The 22,085-nt window shown below is 36.1% G+C and overlaps 2 protein-coding genes across 2 annotated transcripts; both read left to right on the top strand.

The window, feature by feature from the left end:
* The first annotated feature begins 256 nt into the window (after window positions 1–256).
* LOC149962294 (organic cation transporter protein-like) lies at window positions 257–12,661 on the top strand. Its single transcript, XM_090179561.1, has 10 exons — window positions 257–565; window positions 6,289–6,392; window positions 6,462–6,616; window positions 8,107–8,281; window positions 8,343–8,490; window positions 8,905–8,990; window positions 10,165–10,379; window positions 10,901–11,082; window positions 11,147–11,277; window positions 12,494–12,661. Exons 1-10 carry the CDS (start codon window positions 257–259, stop codon window positions 12,573–12,575), a joined length of 1,587 nt encoding a protein of 528 aa, XP_090035687.1. The 3' UTR covers window positions 12,576–12,661.
* Window positions 12,662–13,519: 858 nt separating this feature from the next.
* LOC149962293 (uncharacterized) lies at window positions 13,520–19,245 on the top strand. The gene is made up of 6 exons (XM_090168123.1): window positions 13,520–13,620; window positions 14,635–14,705; window positions 14,804–14,908; window positions 15,439–15,528; window positions 18,899–19,000; window positions 19,073–19,245. Exons 1-6 carry the CDS (start codon window positions 13,572–13,574, stop codon window positions 19,145–19,147), a joined length of 492 nt encoding a protein of 163 aa, XP_090024249.1. The 5' UTR covers window positions 13,520–13,571; the 3' UTR covers window positions 19,148–19,245.
* The last annotated feature ends 2,840 nt before the right edge of the window (window positions 19,246–22,085 follow it).

Raw genomic sequence — 22,085 nt, 5'->3', positions numbered from 1 at the left:
GTTTGAAATCAGTCGAGGAAAAATGGCTCGGATTTCTAGCGAATTGTAGCGAGATTAAAGATAATCTTTTAGTCTTTGAACGGGAACAAATTTCTTTGGACGTAAACATTATTTGCGATAAATTAAAAATGACAGATTAAGTGTCTTCGTGATAAAATTAAAAGCGTATTTTCTTAACGCTGAGGGTGTTAAGTACTTCTAAATTGCGAACGAAACTATAGATTGTGAATCAGGAATGTCATAAAGATCGGAGACCATGGATTTAACGGATATCACGGGTAGATTCGGTTACTTCCAAAAGCGAATTTTGTTCGTGTTGCTAGTGAGACCGTTCTGTTGGTCCTTCGCAACTATCTTCTATCAGTTCAGTAATCGGAAAGTCGGTTTTGGTTGCGAAGACTTCGACGGTTTTAACGAAACTTCCCAGTACGACGGGAAATGCGAGCGGTGGCTCAATCGGACCGAGTGGTCAGCCGATGGCCAGTTGGTGGACAAGAGTTACGCGGTCCAATGTGACGCCTATCGCTTCGATGCCAATAAGACGTACACTAGTCTAACTGAAGAGGTCAGTGCTCATTTCGATTTTTAAGATATTGCTTAAATGTTGATTAGAAATAGCGCAAGTAACATATACAGGGTGTTAACTCAAAAATGGACCAGGGTGAATATCCCAAAATATATTTTAGCTACGATTTTGAAATTTTAGGGTGTTATAGAGCGCTCAGAGGGTCAACCGACTATGAAACTTTCAATGACCTTGCACCACGTCTTCAAGGTCGTTTGAAAATTAAAACTTAACTTAAATTAACGTAAGAGCTACGAAGTTGGTTCCAATTCGAAGTGTTCCCCGTCACATTTTATCGCTAACCCGATCTGATTTGCGAAATAGGAAGTCGAGATCAAAGACAAGTAGCTCGAAAATGAATTGGGTCAGAATCCAGGTTGCAAGGCTAAGAACCTTAAAGATTTGGCTTACATACAATTTCCATTAAATAAAATTGGTCCTAGAAAGTGTTATTACATTTGTATTTAACTATTTCAATTTAAACTAATTTAGATAAATAACGAACGCATAAATCATCTGAACAGAAACAAATTCTTCAAGATCATTTTTAAAACTGTTCGAAAACTCCACCGTCGGCCACTACGCAAACTTGAGCTCTTGTAACTATCGACTTCATTGCGTTCTCCAACATTTCCCAAGGCACCTCGCGAAATGCACATTCTATTCTTTTACGTAGAATTGCAACGTTCTGTACTGGATTGTAGTAAACTTTGTTCTTAATAAAACCCCCACAGAAAAAAATCTAACTTCTCCAGTTAAATCCGGAGAACGTGGTGGCCAGTGTATTGGCCCGTTGTTTACGATCCATTTGTTGTGAAAATGTACGTCAAGATAGTCTTTCACAACTCGATTTCTGCGTGCCCCAGCAACGTCATGTTGGTACCAAACTCTGTGGTACACTCTGTTCGAAAAGTCTTCGGCCGTTACACTTTTCTAATTGGAACCAACTTCGTAACTCTTACGGTTCTCAGATTAGTTTTCAAACGACCTTGAAGACATGGTTCAATGTCATTGAAATTTTCATAGTCGGTTGACCCCTGAGCGCTCTATAACAACCTAAAATTTCAAAATCGTAGCTAAAACACATTTTGGAATATTCACCCTGGTCCATTTAAGTATAGGTATGCCAATGATGAAAACGTTATCACCGAACTGATTTTCATAGTTATTGCACAATCATGGTTCAGATCTCAGCACAGAGCCCCCAAGTGTCTATGCCCAATGTGAAATACACTACAACCAAAGACCATAATATACTACTCCGTGAAACATGTACCAAGGATTCTATTTTTTAAGATCTTGCATGTACCTTCGCACTTCGCAGGCTCGAGGCAGTATTGACTACTTAACTCGTAAGAGACATGTGATATACTTATGGTAAATTTCTTATCCAATTATCGCAGTAAATTTCTCGCGTTTTTGGTCTAATATATTGGTTAGTTAAATCTCTAAAAGCCCATTCACGGGGGTCAACATTTCGGCCAATTTTTATTGGGAAAACGAGTGGCTCGGTGTGACAAAATATTTCCACAACGGGTTGGCCACGCAAACGCTTTTGAAGAATGCTCGGCTTTTATGACCAAGGCTTAGCTTCAAATAATTGAATCTAATAATTTTGGTACACATCCTTTTGATTCAACAAAAATAAATGATAATTTTAATCATATTTTATTTATAATAATAATATTAATAAAAAATAAATAAAATAATAATTCATATTATTAACAACTTTCTTAATATCAATTGATATATTTTGAAGTACAAGAGGCATTTTCTAAAGAGTTACTTGTTAACGCGCGAAGACTATGCCCAGAGTCGTAGCAAGGGCCTAGTAAGCGGAACATTTGCCCCGGGTGCAAATTTCAAAGGGAAGCCAAACTCGCGATTAAATTTTAAAATAATGGATAACTTAAATTTTCTTTATATTCATATAAGATAAGGTAAGACTAAAAATAAAATAAAAGATTAAATATATAATAAAATAAATTACAGCTGAAGATTATGGACAAAATTTTGTTGATAGGTGGAATATTTTACAAAGATATTCCATGAATTATCTTTGAATAGGCTGGATAAAATTATTAGCTGCAATTTAGACTGCCACAGAAGTCAGCGTACACAAGTAGCTATTTTATGTAAATTTCATGTTTAAAAAAGGAAAAGTTATTTAGGGTTTTTGAAATTTCTGAGGTATTTTTTTTCTTACTAAAAAAAACTATTTAACCGAGAGTCTTTCACTGGTACGGTTCCATTTGTAAGTTTCAGAAAATTGAAATTGTTTCACAAGTTTCACCAAATATTTCAAGGATAAAATCATACCCTAGTTAGGTGAGAAACGGCCTATTTTTAACAAGAACCATAAACTTTTTATAGAACATTTTCCATAATTGTGGGAAATGTTTATCCTATAGCAAAATTCAATGTTTCACAGATTTTTCACATTTTAATTATTTGCTCAAAGGTCAGATTTCCAACTAATAATAAAGCGACAGCTTAATTCACTTAAAATACGAAACCACTATTCTTTTTGTTAGATGAGTGCTCAATTTCCAGAAATGGACTATTCAACAACAAAACAACTACGTGTGGTAAATCTGCTTTGGGCCATTCCCAGATCATCACCAAGTGCAATTTCGACTTAGCGTAGTGCTTTCATCCGCGATAGTTTATCTGAAATTTTTCCCGATAAAACCTATATTTTATCAACGGTATCAAAATTAAATCATCAGATTTTTTTCGATCTGCAGATAACAACAAGCTGATTCAAAGTAATCTGAATTAAAATGGAAATAATAAAAACCCACCCGCTTTCTTCATCCAAATTTTACCATCAGTTTTTATACGAAATATCAGTTCAGAAGGTTTACTTCACATGAAATCATAAATTTCAAAAAAAAGTCTCTTTAGCCGAAAATGAGGAAAATGATCACTTCCGCGTATTCGGTGTACAAGCCTGTAGCTTTGACTGAACGCGTACTTTGTACTCGGTGTACAGAATTTACAGAAGTGGTTAGCCCTTCGACCGAAAATAAAAATTATATTGTTCAAAATACAGATTGTGGTTTGAATATCGGATTTTTAAAGTAAAAAGCAGATCAGTTAACATATTCAGATAAGGCTAGCTGATTTCATCTGATCAAATAAGATAAAGGAGGATTGCACTTGTTTTTTGATCTATTATCTGTATAGAAGAAGAGTATGAGCAGCAAATACAGTTAGAAATAGGAACCAGTAACTAAACGTTAATAATTAAACTCGAACAATTAGCGATTTTCTTCATTCAAATCGTCTGAATGAGTAAAATTACTGAATTGTCTTACTGAACCAAGTTGCGAATGCGTTGGACGACATTTAAGTTAAACTAATTTCACACGGCTATGGTTCCAGCATGATGGTAGGCCACTAAATCAACCTCGATCTTTCCTGAAGAATCTTCATACGGAGGAAGGATTCAGGTCTAAAGTGTCCAGACCTATCTCCGATGGGGATTAATCGTGGAGCGAGTATAAAAGACATGTTGTCAGAATTTATAGCCCGGTGTACCGGTAAGAAAAAGAACCACACCACCGGAGGCCTATCATCAGAATGCCCCACGCCAGCGTCCACAAGCCCGGACAGGTGACAAACCCAGCAGGGGTAGTAGAACCCTACTACTGATGGTCGCACCCTCGACGCAAGCCGCTCAACCCAGCAGAAGGTGCAGCAATGGGACGACCAGCCCGCCACTTCGCACACAGCAGTGGGATAGAGAACGGATGCTCTAGCAACTCCGGCCGACACCCCACCTAGAAAGGTAGAGGGCCAAGCCCTTTGGAGAGAGCTCCTAAAGGGGAATGGCGGGTACACAGTAGCCCACATAGCCCGGCACAGCTGGCACCGGATATCCCGGTGGAACCCCAAAAGGCCGGGAGATGGGTCCGCCGTGCCCTCATACGGAGGCCCGCAGCCCCACAGCAGACTACTCAATCTGCCGATGCGGCCAGGTTGCACGGCCCCTCTCCGTTAGCCTGGGCCGAAGCCCAGTATCCAGCCCACACCTGACCGAAGTCGGAGGTGGAGATAGGACCATTTGGACGGAGGTAACATCTCCCAGTGCGCCACCGCCCTTATGGGTTACAAGAGCCGGACCCCGACTCCCCGGTTAAGCCACCAGTGATTGCACACTCCGACCCCTTGAGGGCCGAGAGTATAAAAGACAGGGCGTGCTAACGTTTTAACGAGAGTGGGGGAAAAACAATAATATAAGCACAACCTTATTCAATAGGCTGCGTCCGAAAAATTGCCGAGAGATAAAAAAAAACAAAGGTGTCGCGTGTTTAGTCAACTTGTCAGATTGACTAAAATTGCGACGCCTCAAGAGTCCTTCAGCGGCAAATAAGTATAATGAGTGAAATACAACTCTGCGGGAAGTCTGCCCTGAGAAAAAGTAGTGGAGGCAACTGTTGATTACAGACACCCACGACTAGCCTTGAAGATTTACATCAGAGAGTAGTTGATTTCTTCCGTCAAGCGCTTATTTCGAGATACCCCCAATCGTGCTCGGATCAGAATATCTGTAGACGAAAGTGTTGTTGAACCTCACCCGTAACCTTAAAAACTAATTTGGTTGAATAAAAAGTAACCTTCGGTTTGAAAATAACGAATTGTGTTACACTTAAAATTAAGAAAACGCGCAATGCATTTTCGGCAAATATAGACAATAATAATTTCACAAATTCTTATTAATAGTGTTTATATACCTTCCGGTGCCAAATTACAATTTTTGGAATCGTGAAAATCTTTTAATTTTGTAAACCATTTATTTTACGATGAAAGTTTCACAATTATAAGTAAAATATATTTTGAGAAAATAAGGAATTTCAGACACCATGAATAGTAAGTTTTCTTTGCGTATTTATTATTGATCTCTATATTTCAAAGTATTTAATAAAAGTTACACAATTGCAAAATTTTGGGATTTAGCCCAAGTAGCTAAATAAGTAGTGTTGTAAGTCGGAAATTTTTTTGAAAAATGACCGAGGCCTTTTTTCCGGAAAATTTTCCGTATTTTTCCGAAAAAAATAAAAAAGTTTTCATTCCATGATTAGTCTAATATTGTTTGAAAATTTAAATAAAGCGGAATTTTCGCCTCATTTTTTCGAATCTAAAAGTAAAACTAAACCTCTAGACTAGTTTAAACTTATTAACAATGTAACACAATTAATGTTACTGTTATTAGACAATTTATATCGATAAACAGTTAAAAACATGAAAAACCCTTAAAAAGTAATTTATGTTTAAATTTTTAATTTTTCCTATTTGCGTAAAATTTTCCGTAATTCGGAAAATTTTCTAGAATTTTTTCCGCATTTTATTTTTCCGTAATTCGGAAAATTTTCTAGAATTTTTTCCGCATTTTATTTTTCCGTAATTCGGAAAATTTTCTAGAATTTTTTCCGCATTTTATTTTTCCGTAATTCGGAAAATTTTCTAGAATTTTTTCCGCATTTTATTTTTCCGTAATTCGGAAAATTTTCTAGAATTTTTTCCGCATTTTATTTTTCCGTAATTCGGAAAATTTTCTAGAATTTTTTCCGCATTTTATTTTTCCGGAAAATTAACAACACCACAAATAAGCTATAGCTACGGCTCTGACTATGATTACCAACAAAGTTAGGAAAAAATGTTGACTCGTGTAAATAACGACAAAAGAAAGTATTTGCCTAATTTGAATGTGTAAATAGTGGGAGCTGGTATGTTCCCGAGAATGGATGATATCATTCGGGTACATGGTCTTCTCCATCGGGAACTTCGTCGCCTACATCCCAGCTGGACAAACTGCCGACAAGTAAAAAGCGGCCCTCCTTGTATCTAATATTGTTCATTTTGACATCATTCATTTCCCATTTCTAACCAGGATTGGTCGTCGGCCGTTGATTCTAATTGGCCAGGGGATCATGACAGTCGTTTCGTTCATCATCGCGTTTTCCAGTTCAATGAGCATGTTTCTGGCTCTCAGGTTCTTCGTTGGCTTCGGATTTGGATTGGTGCAAAACCCGCTCATGGCTTCGTGTTAGTATTTTGACAGTCTATAAGCATTTTATACATTAATTCTTTCATCGGACAAACTATTACTAGTTCCCATGTTTCATCTAAAAAAATCATTTGCTAGGTTGGTTCGAGGGGGTAGTCACTTGAGTAATAATTATAACGCGAACTTGCTTAGGAATATCAATGGAAATCACAGAAACATTGTGAGAAATAAATAGAAATTACCGATACATTGAGAGAAATCAATGGAAATTACCGAAACATTGTTAGAAATAAATGGAAATTACCGAAACATTGTTAGAAATCAATGGAAATTACTGAAACATTGTTAGAAATCAATGGAAATTACCGAAACATTGTTAGAAATCAATGGAAATCACTGAAACATTGTTAGAAATCAATGGAAATTACCAAAACATTGTTAGAAATCAATGGAAATTACCGAAACATTGTTAGAAATCAATGGAAATTACCGAAACATTGTTAGAAATCAATGGAAATTACCAAAACATTGTTAGAAATCAATGGAAATTACCGAAACATTGTTAGAAATAAATGGAAATTACCATTGTGATAAAACAATGGAAATCACAGAAACATTGTGATCAAACAATGAAAATCACAGAAATGTTGTGATCAATAAATGAAAATCACAGAAACATTGTGATCAATAAATGAAAATCACAGAAACGTTGTGATCAATAAATGAAAATCACAGAAACATTGTGATCAATAAATGAAAATCACAGAAACGTTGTGATCAATAAATGAAAATCACAGAAACATTGTGATCAATAAATGAAAATCACAGAAACGTTGTGATCAATAAATGAAAATCACAGAAACATTGTGATCAATAAATGAAAATCACAGACGTATATCGCAGTAAGTTTTCAGAAATCAGTTTACAGGTGTGGAAAAGGTTTACTGGTGACTGCCCCCTCTAGGGTTGTCTCCAAACAAATCATAGAGGTTAAGTAGAGCCCTTAAAAGGTTAGAACGCTAACGTCAAAAATTATGGTCACATTGGTTGTTTGTTAAAGAGACCCTAATATATAGCAGGAGCGGATCCAGGCCATCAAGTAAGGAGGGGCGATCATGGGCATTCAAAAGTCGTCTGCTATTTCTTCACAAATTTAGTTGGCAGGTATTAAAGTAGATGGCGCTATCGTTTCTAAGCTCGATGCCTATGTAGAGCATGAAAATGTAACGTGGAGCTTTCATTTTCGTTTGCTTAAAAACTAGAATTTGTTTTATAAATTTTTAGGTTTTTTCAAGTATTCTAAGGGGGGTGATCGCCCCATCGCCCCCCCTATGGATCCGCCCCTGATATATAGGCTAGGTAAGTAAACAAAGCACCCAAGAAGTTTGACCGATTGAGTTATAGGTAATTTTAACAACGGTTAGATTTTCTCTACACGATAAACTTAATAATTAAATAAATAATTAACTACATTTAATTTTTTAACCTCGTGCATGAACAAACCGAATGATTTATTTCCGGTGTATAGATGTGGAATCAGTGGGACCCGAGTACCGGGACTACATCGTGTACAGCTTCGCGGCCATGTGGGGCTTCGGCGCCATGGCGGTGGCCTTCGTCGCCTGGCTCATTCAAGAGTGGAGGACCTTAGTTCTGGTGTCCTCCATACCATTCCAACTACCCTTGCTCCTACTCATATACTGGTAAGGAACCTAAAAGGTATTTGTACGGAAGAGATTAAGACCAATTGGCCGCTTCTTCCAGGCTGGTGCCGGAGTCCACGAGATGGTTGTTGTCGAACAAGCATTACGCCAGAGCAGAGGAACAGATTAAAGCGCAGGCGAAAATGAACGGCAAGGAGATCAAGGACATCAACGAGGTCATGAACAAACTGAAGGAGAAGATTGAACTGGTACAATGCGCGGGGAGGGAGGGGCCAAGAAGGAACTAATACACAGATTTATAAACTTGTGAAAATGCGTAAAAGCGAACGTTTGCGTCTCTTCCCAGACGTTTCGTTCAAATTTAAGTGCAGCAATAATGTGTTCACTTTTTACGTTTGCCAACGTTGTTTAAAATAGGATATCGATTTAGTTAATACGACATGTCATTTATTTCACGCTTTTGACTAGTTTTCTTTCGCATATTTTCACAGTAACTTTAAATTTATTCCCTAAGCCAATAACTTTGTTGACATTCATTTGTCGTTTTCTTTTTCGGAGTCAGAAACAGAAAATTTAAGCTGAAACGTGGGCGTTTACCCATTTTCATAAATTGCAAAAACTATCTATTAAAAGCATATTGAAAATAAAACGTTTCTTATTAGGATAGCAAGGCGGATCGCACCACATTCATTGATGTGTGGCGCAACAAACATTTGAGGAAGGTGGCCATCATTCTCTACATTTCATTGTAAGTACTACGCGAACATGTCACTGCCTACTAGCAGCTTTTATCAACTGCAATAATTGAGGCAATCCAATTCCGAACTACATTAAGTGAGGCACTCCAATTGAGTTATTATTTGAGATACTTCAATAACGAATTTCATTGTTTGAGGCTGTCCAATTGGGAGCTGCATTATTTGAGGCACTACAATTGCGTAAGGCATTATTTGAGGCAATCAGGTTATGAAAGTGCATTATTTCAGCCAGTCCAATTGAGAATTGCATTATTTGAAGCACTTCAATAACGAAAGGGATTTTTTGAGGCACAACAGTTAGGAAACTACATTTATGAGGCACAACAGTTAGGAAACTACATTTATGAGGCACAACAGTTAGGAAACTACATTTATGAGGCAGAACAGTTGGGAAACTACATTTATGAGGCACAACAGTTAGGAAACTACATTATTTAAGCCAGTTCAATTGGGAATTGAAATATTTGAGGCAGTACCATTGCGAAATGGATTATTTGAGCCAGTCCAATTGCGGAAAGGATTATTTGAACCAGTTCAATTACGAAAAGGATTATTTGAACCAGTTCAATTGCGAAATGGATTATTTTAGCCAGTCTAATTGAGCCAGTTTTTATTGCGAAACGTATTATTTAAGACACCGATATTGGGAATGTACATAACGATTTTTTTGCTTGGGTAGTAAAACCAAAAATTCATAATACAACTCTTGCGTGAGAAGCAGCCAGTGGCGTCACCAGGATTTCAAAACTGGCGGCGCTTAAGCCATAAGCCATGATCCAAAGAAGTTTGGAAAGTTGACTTGTAAAAATTAAGTTTTTGATGAGTATTTTTAAGGAAGCATTTCGAAGAAACTTTTCGCCACTTGAGTGAATTGGAAAATTCTGAATTTTAGGAGGCGCTTTTCGGAAATTTTAGGTGGCGCTTTAGAAATGATACAGGTGGCTCAAGCGCCGCCTTAAATACCCTAGCGACGCCACTGGAAGCAGCTGGGGAATTAAAATGAAACATGTACATGTACCAGGTGCTTTTCAAAGGGAGCGAATTACCAGCGCTGCACTATTTTCTGTGGCAAAACGTATTTTGAGAAATCATAGAGACCCGGCAAAGGTGCATGTTTCAAGCAGGATATTTGTGCCAAATGAAAATTGATCTCTTTGCTTTTAGCATTTCGACGGTATTTATAAACCACGGCTTCGGGCTGACTATCGCCTTGGAAGGAGGCTCTATCCACTTGAACCTGTTCCTGGCGGGTTTCGCCGAAGTGCCCGTGGTGTTCTTCTATTACCTGACGGTCAAGTATTTCAACCGCAGGAAAGGCCTTCTCATCAGTTTCATCCTGACCGGCATCATATTCTTAGCGGTGTTGCTAGTTAGTGACGGTCGGTTTAAAAGACTGTTCAACCGTGGACCAATTAGAATGTAAAAGTAACGATATCTGATAGATGGTGTAAATATTCAATTTATGAACAAATATTCTATATTGTAATCGGCACTTCGTAGCTTAGCCGTAGCTACCATGTTGGTATACAATTTTTTATCGATATAGAAAAAAAACATTTCTTACGTTCTATGACGTCATATCAATTTAAAGAAGGAAATTTTTTTGTTATAATTATACGTGCAATAGAAGTTTATTGTCTACTAAACAACAACAACAACGATTACAGTGTGGCTGATTCTATTTGGTTCACAATGACACCGCACTTCTTTACGAAACAAAATGTATGAACTCGTATCTTCACCTAGAGCGGTGACCTCTCCATTACTTAATTGTTACTATTATTTCATTTCCGTTTACGCCAGTCAAATTTGAGAACAACGAGTTCCTCTAGCTTCTTGGTCCACGCTTTGTTCTGGAGCCCAAGCCCCGACACTAAACCCGCAATGTTGTTTGTTACAGATATGTTGTGGCTGTCAATAACACTGGCCTTGCTGGGAAGACTGACCAACTCTCTGGCCTACACGCTAATCTACGTCTTTGCCAACGAGCTTTTCCCCACCAACCTGCGGGCAGTCGCGGTTAGCGGTGCCATGACGTCGGGAAGAATTGGCTCTATTTTGTGTCCATTCGCGGACCTTTTGGTAACCCAAGTTCTCTAGTTGCTCACGTAATAATTTGATTAACGAGGGAATTTTTAATACTTAGGGAAGAATGTATGGGAAGCACATACCCATCCTCTTGTACGGTTGTCTGTCTCTGGTAACTGGCGCCGTGTTTCTGCTCCTTCCAGAAACCCAAAACAAGCATTTACCCGATACTGTGGTGGATTTCGAAATGTACGTAATCGTGTACCTCTTATTTTACAAAGGATATTTTACGACTTTTTAATAGTAACTAGCGCCAATCATCCCCGGTGGCATAAACGTGAAATACGTTGATCCACCATTAGTTTATGGAAGTTCATACTCTTTTTAATGCAAAACCGAGAATGTAATTATTTCTGCTTCGGGAGACGATTCGCAGCCATCATGCTTGAATTCCTCTCCCTCGAGGGGGGAGGGAAAACGTCACCAGTAGTTCAAACTGGGGGGTTTGGTATACCTTTAAGTAACTTGAAAAACCCTAAAGGGAATTTATTCAATGGGCAAACGTTTTGCCATGGCGACCAAAACTTTTTTTGACAACACAAAATGGAAATTTTCCAATTGAATACATGGGAATCTGATCAATTTTAAGGGTTACCCCTGTAAAATTTGCAATCAATTTTTTTCGATATTTTTTTTTATAAATTTTCTATTTTAAGCATTTTCAAAAACAAATATTTTTACAGCCCCCCCCCCCCCCCCCCTGTAAAAAATATTAAAATTGGTCAGATTGGCATGTTATTTTCAATGGGAAAATTTCCATTTTGTGTTGTCAAAAACATTTTTGGTTTCCATGGCAAAACGGTTGCCCATTGAATAAATTCCCTTTGGTGTTTTTCCAGTTATATGTAGGTCTACCAAACCCCTGAGTTTGAGCTAAATCTATGCGTTACACCTCGGATCGTCTGCTTGTACGTCGATAGGCCTAATAAGCGCCGAGGCTTAGGATAAATTGGTTTTTAAGTTCCGTATTGCCCGATTTCAAAATTAAGTTTTTGCGCGTGATTCTACCTTTACGTTGTGAGGTATAGCAGGCTTATTTACCTGCTTTTATACCCTAACATGGCGGCGTATTTCCCCGCGCAAAATGAATTTTAAGATCCTCCAATTACTTTTGCTAGAGGCACTAACCTTTTTGGGTATATTGTCAAATTCCGCATCACTCCACGCAGAGCTATTGGTAATGAGCAGTCACCTATTAGATGGCGCCACTACTAGGCGTCCTAAGCTATTTCCACCCAATGGGAAAGCTATGGCCATTTTCCTTTCTTTTCTATTGGGCAATTAAAAAGCGTGAGGTCTAATCAGTGGCTGCTTTTAAAAATTTCCCCTCATTGTTTTGAATAACTGACACAATTATGAAATAAATTTAATCCCTCAGAATACTTAAAGTAATTTTAAATTTCAGAATGACGAGCAACACCGCAGCACCAAGAATAGATTCTCCGACAAACGCGATAAAACTGGACAAACCCGTAACAATTAATTGAACAATTATTAGCTACATTTCACGATATTACGATGGTACAATGATGTAAATACTCTACCATAATTTCAGTAAAAATTAAAAAGTTTACTCGTTAATTTTATCTTTGAAGGGAATATTACCTGTTGAATTTCTGTCGCCATGCCCAAATGAGTTCGATATATCGAACAAATTTTGATTATACGTGGTACTATCACAAGTATTATAACCGAAATAAGTGTAACACTCGTCACCTTGATTAGTACACATTTCCTTTACTACCACCTTTACCATAAAAAGGATTACTAAATCCTTAATCCGGAAATTTAGTAGTCGTTGCTCAGTCAAATCCCCCTTCTGAAATTCTTCAATAATACTCAGAAAATGTACGTTGATGTACTCCACAAAAACAAGTTAAATTCTAAAAATAAAAACTATGAAATCAGTGTTTTTTATAATAATATTATGTTCCGATTCAATAATTCATCAACTATTTTGTCAGAATAAACGTTACTCTTCATTTTCAAAGAGTTTTTTCGCTAAGTCTTGGTGAATATTGGTTAATAGAAAGGCAAAGAGGATTAACTTTACCATTAATTTTTTCGTCATTGTGAGAAATAATGTAAAGTTAATTTCTTCAATTTTGGACAAAGATTTCTTTAATAGCCAACCAAATTGAATTAAAAACCAGTTGCATGGAGGACCTAGTTACGTAATTTTACAATTTATCTAATAAATATATCGACCCGCAAAATCAATCAAGCTAAGTTAAATTTAGTCGTTTCTGTCCATGGCGAGATTTTGTTTAGACATCACGCCACGACGCAAGTTGATTTTGTTTGACGGTTCATAAATCTTCTTTCGCGAGGTGACAAACAATTGACGTTGTCATTTGGGCCTTCCTAAAATCGCATTGTATGTTAATCGAAAGAGAGCGGATTCCCTCGCTATATAAGCGGACGGCGACGCTGAGAACAAGACACTTGGAAAATTTCTCAGTTTTCGAAGAGTTGCTAAAATCATGAACGCTTTGTGGCTCATCTTTTCTTGTTTGGTCGTTGTCGCTTTGGGTAAGTTGTATAGTCTTTATTTTCACTCTTTCTATTGAATTAGATAGAATAACGATCGATCATGATCTATGGAATTTAGCTGGGAGAACGATCGCTCGTTATTTATTGAACTTATATAGGTTAACGTTCGATCGTTATCTATTTAATTTATATAGGATAACAATCGATCGTTATTTTTTTAATTTACATAGGGTAAAAATAGATAGATATCTAATGAAATCATTTTGGGTAGAATTCGATCGTTGTGTATTGAAAATTTTAAGGCAACGATCGATCGTTGTCTATCGAAAATTTTAAGGCAAAGATTGAACCTTATTTATTGAATTTATATAAGGTAACAATCGATCGTTGAAATTTGTTAAGATAACGATTGAAAATTTTAAAGCAACGATCGATCCTAATTGAATTTATATAGGGTAACAATCTATCGTTGAAATTTCTTAAGGTAACGATCAATCGTTATCTATAAAAAGTACATAGGGTATCGATCGATAGTTTTCTGAAATTACAGATACTATTTTCTGTATTCGATCTTCGTCAGGAACTATACCTAGGTTCGGTATGTAATTTGAATTAGGGACGACAGTAGAGACACCTGATGGTGAAAATTGGAACAGGTGACTTCATCATACATTTACCGATTTTAATTGTTTGGTTCGGGAAATTAGTTTGTATCAAAAAATAAATATATAAAATGTATTTATTTCAACTTTGGGAGAGTGACTATGTTGAGACAATTTTAGATATGCTGCCCCTCACGCTCCAACAGTAAGCTCCGCCCCCTAAACAAAATCAAATCAGCCCGGTGTCTCATTGGTTCCCTACAATTGGCGTCTTTCGAAGCGATTGTAGCCCACGCCGGTGGTGATTTTCGACCCCCTCTCGTGACGTGGATCTTTTGCGCCGAATGCCGCCACCACGGCGCTGGCGTCAGCCGTTGCTAACTTTGCTCGCTATTGAGCGTAACGTCCTTTATTGTTTGGTCTAAGACCAAATTAAACTTGAATATTGCAGGAGAAGGCGAATTTGACGCCAAAGGCAAATGCGCCGCTCTCTTCGAGAACGAAGTCGACGTTTCCGCTGAGGTGACTTGTGATTTTTCTAATTTATATCTGAAAATTTAGCGGTGAAAACGGAACCACGATGAGCGTAAATATTGATAAATATTTTCTTTTAAATGCAGCTATCTAGCAACCAATGCTCTTACACCTGTAAGGATTCTGATGGCAAGAAACTGTCTTGCGGCGCTATTGAGCTCACTAATGGTATCGGCTGCGGAGAGGGCAAGGTAAAGTATCGCCATCTATCGGGTTTTCCTAGGTGACGCGACGTTTTTACGCATCCAACTTCACGCCTAACAGAATAGCGTTATTCGACATTTCGATGCGCCCTGGCAACAGAACCTATAACCTTTTAACGCGCGTCAAAAACTTTGTACGTTCCAAAGTTGAGTGACGCGCGCTAGTGGAAACCAAGCAGCTTAAGCCTTGGTTTCAACTAGTCATTTAACATTGGGAAGTACAAACGTTTTGACACGCGTAAAGAAAAATGCACTATGACGCGCTATTGGAAACCAAGCTTAACTTTTTAATTTATACAGTTCTAATTAGCCTTTAAAGTTTAAGTTAAGTCACGCAGTGCCCAACAGAGCCAGCTTATAAACTGCTGAATTTTCGTCTGCTAATCAGACTTTTGGGTTTTACAAATTTCTTAGCAGAAGAAAGTTCGGAAATTTATGAACTTCTCGCGTTGGCCGCTACGTGGCTCTATGACGCTCTATTTAAACTAAAAAAACACTAATTGAAGTCTAAATCACAGGAATGTTTAAGCGGAGAATGCGTCACTTCCAGCCCAGAACTCGAAGAATGCAAGAAGCAATTGGGAAAATCATTGAAAGGAATCAAAGAAGTAAGTGTGAATTAATCTAACTATAAAATAATTTAAAATAATAAATAAAGAAATAATAAATAATGAAATAATAAATAATGAATTAATAAATAATGAAATAATAAATAATGAAATAATAAATAATGAAATAATAAATAATGAAATAATAAATAATGAATTAATAAATAATGAAATAATAAATAATGAAATAATAAATATTGAAATAATAAATAATGAAATAATAAATAATGAATTAATAAATAATGAAATAATAAATAATGAAATAATAAATAATGAAATAATACATAATGAATTAATACATAATGAAAAATAAATATTGAAATAATAAATAAAGAAATAATAAATAATGAAATAATAAATAATAATTAATAAATAATGAAATAATAAATAATGAATTAATAAATAATGAAATAATAAATAATGAAATAATAAATAATGAAATAATAAATAATGAAATAATAAATAATAAATAATGAAATAATAAATAATGAAATAATAAATAATGAAATAATAAATAATGAAATAATAAATAATGAAATAATAAATAATGAATTAATAAATAATGAAATAATAAATAATGAAATAATAAATAATGAAATAATAAATAATGAAATAATAAATAATGAAATAATAAATAATGAAATAATAAATAATGAAATAATAAATAATGAAATAATAAATAATGAAATAATAAATAATGAATTAATAAATAATGAAATGAAATGAAATGAAATGAAATAGTTTATTTAGAGTGTAAAGCAACAGTACAAAGGGTACCTACAAGGCGATACACTGAAATAGGGTTAACATAATAGTAACGTCAATATACATCAATATACAATATTTACAAGATGAGGCTGTGACTATGGCAACGATTTTAGTTTCAATATGTCCGAGATTCTACAAGAGAATATATCGATTTGTTCGTTGTATTTATTACATGTATCTTGGAATCTAGACATTGGAGAATCTAAGTTGGATTTGGCGAAAGTTTGTTTTTGCCTGGTGTCAATTTTTGGGACGTGGAATTTAAGTGAATTCATGAGATCAATTGTGTAGGTGTTGTTTAATGTATTTTTAAGAAAGATTAGTTCCCGTTTTTTGTTAAATGATTGTATCGTTTCCAGGCTTAAGTGGTTGCTTAAGTAGGAGAAACTGTAGGGCAGGTGTTTGAGGAAATTAGTGTGTGCTAACTCCAGGAATTTATGTTGCACGTTTTCGATCTTGCATATCAAGTAACTTGCACAGCCTCCCCAGGCGAGCATATCGTAGGTGAGCTTTGTTCTCACTAGGCTTAAGAAAAGTGTTTTGAAACAGTAGACAGAATTTAGTTCCTTGGCTAACCGTAAGATTCCGTAAAGCGTCCGTCTGGTCCGTCCGACGACGTTCGCTACGTGTTCTCTAAAATAGAGTCCCGAGTCAAGGATAATGCCCAAGTCTTTTAAGTTGTTAGTGCGCAACACAGCCTTGTCATTTAAGGTGTAATTACTCATAATTTTGTTGGTTTTGCGTGTAAAGGTAGTAGCCAGGCTTTTATTTTCGTTTATAATAAGATTATTTTTAGTGCACCAAATATTAATTATGTTAAGGTCGTTTTGAAGGTTGTTGCTGTCATTTCGAGCTATAATAGTATTGTAAATTTTGTTGTCATCTGCGAATTGTATAATTTTGGAATGTTGTAGAACGCATGGTAAGTCGTTAGCATATATGTGGTAAAGTAGTGGACCTAATGAGCTGCCCTGGGGTACACCGCAGGCTGAAGGGAAAGAGATATTGGTGACAGTGCCGTTGCATTTCATTACGTTAGTGCGGCCGCTTAGATAGTCTTTAAGCCAGTCAGAGGCCATGCCCACCATACCGTATTTTTGCAATTTGTGGATCAAAAGAGGGTGGGAAACCCTATCGAAGGCTTTCGACAGATCGATCGAGATGACGTCGACCTGACCACGATTTGCGACTTGTGGCATAACATCATTTAGAAATGAGATGTGATTGGTTTCCACTTATCTTGATTTTACAAATCCGTGCTGACTGTCTGCAAGATTTGGTTTAAACCAGTTGTACAGAATGGTTTGCATTACCGAATCAAGCACTTTGGCAAAGCAGCAAAGTAACGAGATGGGGCGGTAGTTCTTCACATCGCCTGCGAACCCACTTTTGTAAACCGGAGTCACGACGACTGACTTCCACAACATGGGAAATTTTCCCGTGGTAAAGGATACGTTAAAAATGTGGAGTAGTATTGGCACTAGAATGTCTTCGCAACCCTTGATGAATAATAAATATTGAAATAATAAATAATGAAATAATAAATAATGAAATAATACATAATGAATTAATACATAATGAAAAATAAATATTGAAATAATAAATAAAGAAATAATAAATAATTAAATAATAAATAATTAATTAATAAATAATGAAATAATAAATAATGAATTAATAAATAATGAAATAATAAATAATGAAATAATAAATAATGAAATAATAAATAATGAAATAATAAATAATGAAATAATAAATAATGAAATAATAAATAATGAAATAATAAATAATGAAATAATAAATAATGAATTAATAAATAATGAAATAATAAATAATGAAATAATAAATAATGAAATAATAAATATTGAAATAATAAATAATGAATTAATAAATAATGAAATAACAAATAATTAAATAATAAATAATGAAATAATACATAATGAATTAATACATAATGAAAAATAAATATTGAAATAATAAATAAAGAAATCATAAATAATTAAATAATTCATAATGAAAAATAAATATTGAAATAATAAATAAATAAATCATAAATAATGAAATAATACATAATGGTTATAATAAATAATAACATAATAAATAATGGTAATAATAAATACTTAAATAATAAACTATAAGAATTATAGAAATCTTAACCTGATCGACCTATAGTCTGATTCTTAATAAGCTTCAGGCGAAAGCCGCGAAGCAAACATGTAGAGCCCTTAAGCAGAAATTCGATTTTAATTAATTTATTTATACTAGATGGCGCCAAGAGTGCAAAGGAAATAAATAAATTCTGATGTATTCAAAAAAATCGAATTCTAACGCAGTTTTATGCAAAAAAATAATAACAACTATATATATATATTTTTTTATCGATTATTAGATTTAAATTCCACATTTCCGATTATTGGCGCCATCTGGTAAGATCTCGGGTATTAAAAAAAACCTCTAACGGCATCATCCTTGTGAAAGCTGCTTATCCCTTCGACAAATGTGTATTGGTCTATTTAGATTACTGATATTGATCACTGGCCCTGATCACTGAAACTGATCACTAATACTGATTACTGATTCTGTTCATTTCTGTGCAACTTGATAGGGTTTCTGCTCCACCAGTTGCATGACTGGCACCGGCATTTTCAACAACAAAGTTGGACATGTTGTAAACAAAAATGAAGGTCAAGATTGCGGACACACCATCGTACGTTTCTCGGCCTTATTAATTCGAAAGCCTCTTGTATTTTCTGAAGAGCTCTATTTATTTACGGTCTAGGATCACGCCTTGAATTTGTGGGTCTACAAATGCGAAAGTGGCGACTGCATGGGCAAAAGGAAGAGGATCTTTTAAACGCCGACAGATGTCGCAGAACACCAAAAGAACTCAAAATCTCTTTGTATTAATATGGAAATGAAATAAAAAATAAGAGTTCCTAACTGAAGTACAAATCACGTCGTCTTAATTTTACTAAAGCGGTGCGAGCGTTAACAACAAATCAAATGTTGAAAACAGGGTTATTAAACTTACAGGAGGCTCCATTACTTCCCTTAGATACTACTAATAGAAACGCGTGTTCAACAATAAGTTAGACTTCCTTCAAAAGTAAATATTGAGGTAAAGGCTAATAGTGCCTTCAGATTTTACCTTCCACCATGCTTGACATCCTTTTTAAAGAGCTATCGATCACGTGTTTTTTATTAAAGCACTTTATTCGACATATTTTCCAGCGAAAAGTAGTGCATTCCGGGGAATTTTGGGACACATTGTTTCGGTCCTCGCTTTCGACGTCTCGAATCGTCCGCTTCTGTTACAGAAACGCTAGCCTAGTATTTTACTTCACGCTCGGTTTTGTTTGGACCTCGTTTAAAGATTTTAATTAAGTTATTAGTTTAATACAGTGAATAAAAATTCCACATAAGCAACCTTTGCCACCCATTGCAGTTTTAAACGCCCCGAAAGTTCAATCTACACAGTGTAATTTTAGGCCTAAGTCATCAAGCGACTTTTTTAACTCAGGTAGCTGGGTTAGATTGCGTAGGGTGGTGGCAAGCCTTTCATGCCACGCGAGCCAATATCTCCCTACACTCACTATTACCGTTAACCTCAACAAGTTTTTATGGAAGAGGAAACCGAAGAACTCGGGGAAAAGCCCTTTATCCAGTGGGGAGAGATCTTGCAAACTCAACGCAGAAGTAGAGGTCGGCGTTTGGATACAAATTAACCGTTTATTTGGATAATATCCATAAACAAAAATTATCCAACAAATAAGCAGTTATTTTTGGCTTTTTTCCATATTAAATCGTTTTTATCCATGGATATTTTTATTCCCGCCAAACTATTAATTTTTGGCGGACGAAACCGATAAATAACGAAAGATATTGGAAAATAAATGAAAGTTTCATCGAGCTATCTATAATAGTTTTCTAGCAGAATTAAAAAGAGGGCAAAAATTTCAGCTGTCGAAGACTTTTCAAACAGAGTGCACGTGTCTTGGGCACACAGCCTTTTTTGCGTGCTTTTTTGACCATCACATGTAGAGGTATTTTCACGCGCAAAATTAGTTTTAAAAGCCGTCAATAGTTGATTTTATAAAATAAAAAGGGGTCTTGCCCAACTTGTTAAAATGTTGCTCTTACGTCACAAGACACAGCTTTATTAGTATATTTTGCGCACGAGCGATTTGCACGCGCGCTAAAAAAAACTATATTCCTCGCGACTGTAGCGCGCGCTAGTAGGCTTGTGAAAGTAAGAGACTGTGACGTAAGAGCAACATTTTAACACGAAGGCCACGGTAGTTTATAAAAAGAACTATTATTATCCTAGATGGCAGCAGTGCATTAGTGTTTAAAAAGTGAAATATGCAACTAAATGTTTCTTCCCATCCTTTTTTAACCCAATCTCTGTACTGTTTTTAGATATAAAGGGAAGCAGCTCTATAGCTCTCACTATTACTAAATTGTTTTCTTTAAGTAGATCATTGCAAACAAACTTTCAGGAATCGCAACTTTTTCCAATTGTTGTAATAGTAATAATAAAATGTCGTATTATACAACAACTTTTTTTTAATCGCGAGATGATGTGTAGTCAATATAAGTGAGAAGGAGCTAGGCGCACAATACGGCCACTTCTCGTGGTATGTGCAGGAGGTGTTGGAGGGCGAAGATGAACCTCTGAAGATGGTGAAAAGCGGATGTACAGGGACTGGGGACATGGAGAGTTACCAGGAACAATATGCGGCTTGTGTGGGAATGGTAGTGGTGGACGCGAGTTGGGAATTGAGGAGGTATTGTTACGATCATAAATGTAGAAGTTCTTATTCGAGGTGGGAGCTAGTTGACTGGGTGACCGGAATGAGAGTATGACATTTTGGTGACGATGCCGGAGAGGCAGGTACCGCAATAGGCGGATTGTGTCGTGGATATGCGTGAATAGGCGGTGTTGGGAGTAGAGGGTCAGTGTGAGGCAACTGAAGAGGTTGAAAGACCTTTCATCCAGAGTACTTTTCTGGGTGGCCTGGCGGTAAAAAGTCCGAGTACCCCTGCAGCACAAATTAATTTTTTTAGAGTCGGGCCGACGTCGACGAATTATTAAAAATCTGTGGTCGGCCGACCGTACTATTTTGAGTCGAAATGTCCTACCCGAAAAAGGGTCGGCCGACCTTTAACGTTTGACTGTATGCCAACTTAAAAAAGTAATCCCCTGAAGCAATTTGAGGTCGGGCCGACGTCGACAAAAAAGGTCGATCAGCATGGTCGGCCGACAGTTGGCCGACCTTGCTTTTTTAGTCGAAATGTCCTAGCCGCATATGGGGCCGACAAATATTGTCCTAGTAGAATAATGGTCGGCCGACCGTCGATCGACTAGAAAATTTTACTTAATACGGATATATAACCGACTCTTAAATGACTACTGGCCGAATCTGAAATAACTCTGAGCCGACTTCAAGTAGACAGATTAGCGACTCCGAATCGACGTTGGGCCGACGACCAATTTAACCGTATTTAAGACTCGGACCAAAAAAATATATGAATTTGATTTCCTAAGAGATATTTAGCTGTGTTTGTATTGGTAACATTTTTTTATAAGTGTGTAAATTTCAGATTTAAGAGAGTTAAGAGATTTTTGAAAAAACAAACATTTTCAGGCTGAATATATGATTTTTTTCGACCAAATAGAGTAAAGAAAAGAAATGATTTAAAAAACTGTTTTAATTAGTTTTATTAAATCGCTAATTTTCACAGTTCTGCGCGATTAATTTAAAAATAAACTGTTGGATATAAGTCGGCCA

Source organism: Leiobunum rupestre, chromosome 1 (assembly GCF_980474605.1).
Source record: "Leiobunum rupestre chromosome 1, qqLeiRupe1.1.hap1, whole genome shotgun sequence".
In the NCBI taxonomy this organism is placed as follows: Eukaryota; Metazoa; Arthropoda; class Arachnida; order Opiliones; family Sclerosomatidae; genus Leiobunum; species Leiobunum rupestre.
The sequence above is the reverse complement of the archived record's forward strand: the minus strand, read 5'-3'. Positions and strand labels throughout refer to the sequence as shown.

What these genes read in the sequence shown, in the direction of transcription:
- LOC149962293 (XM_090168123.1), top strand. Translation starts at nt 13,572, where the DNA reads ATGAACGCTTTGTGGCTCATCTTTTCTTGTTTGGTCGTTGTCGCTTTG. An exon ending in AAGTCGACGTTTCCGCTGAG is followed by an intron (nt 14,706 to 14,803) that starts GTGACTTGTGAT and finishes TTTTAAATGCAG; the next exon opens with CTATCTAGCAACCAATGCTC. An exon ending in TCGGCTGCGGAGAGGGCAAG is followed by an intron (nt 14,909 to 15,438) that starts GTAAAGTATCGC and finishes TCTAAATCACAG; the next exon opens with GAATGTTTAAGCGGAGAATG.
- LOC149962294 (XM_090179561.1), top strand. Translation starts at nt 257, where the DNA reads ATGGATTTAACGGATATCACGGGTAGATTCGGTTACTTCCAAAAGCGA. An exon ending in GCTGGACAAACTGCCGACAA is followed by an intron (nt 6,393 to 6,461) that starts GTAAAAAGCGGC and finishes ATTTCTAACCAG; the next exon opens with GATTGGTCGTCGGCCGTTGA. An exon ending in ATCATTCTCTACATTTCATT is followed by an intron (nt 8,991 to 10,164) that starts GTAAGTACTACG and finishes CTTTGCTTTTAG; the next exon opens with CATTTCGACGGTATTTATAA.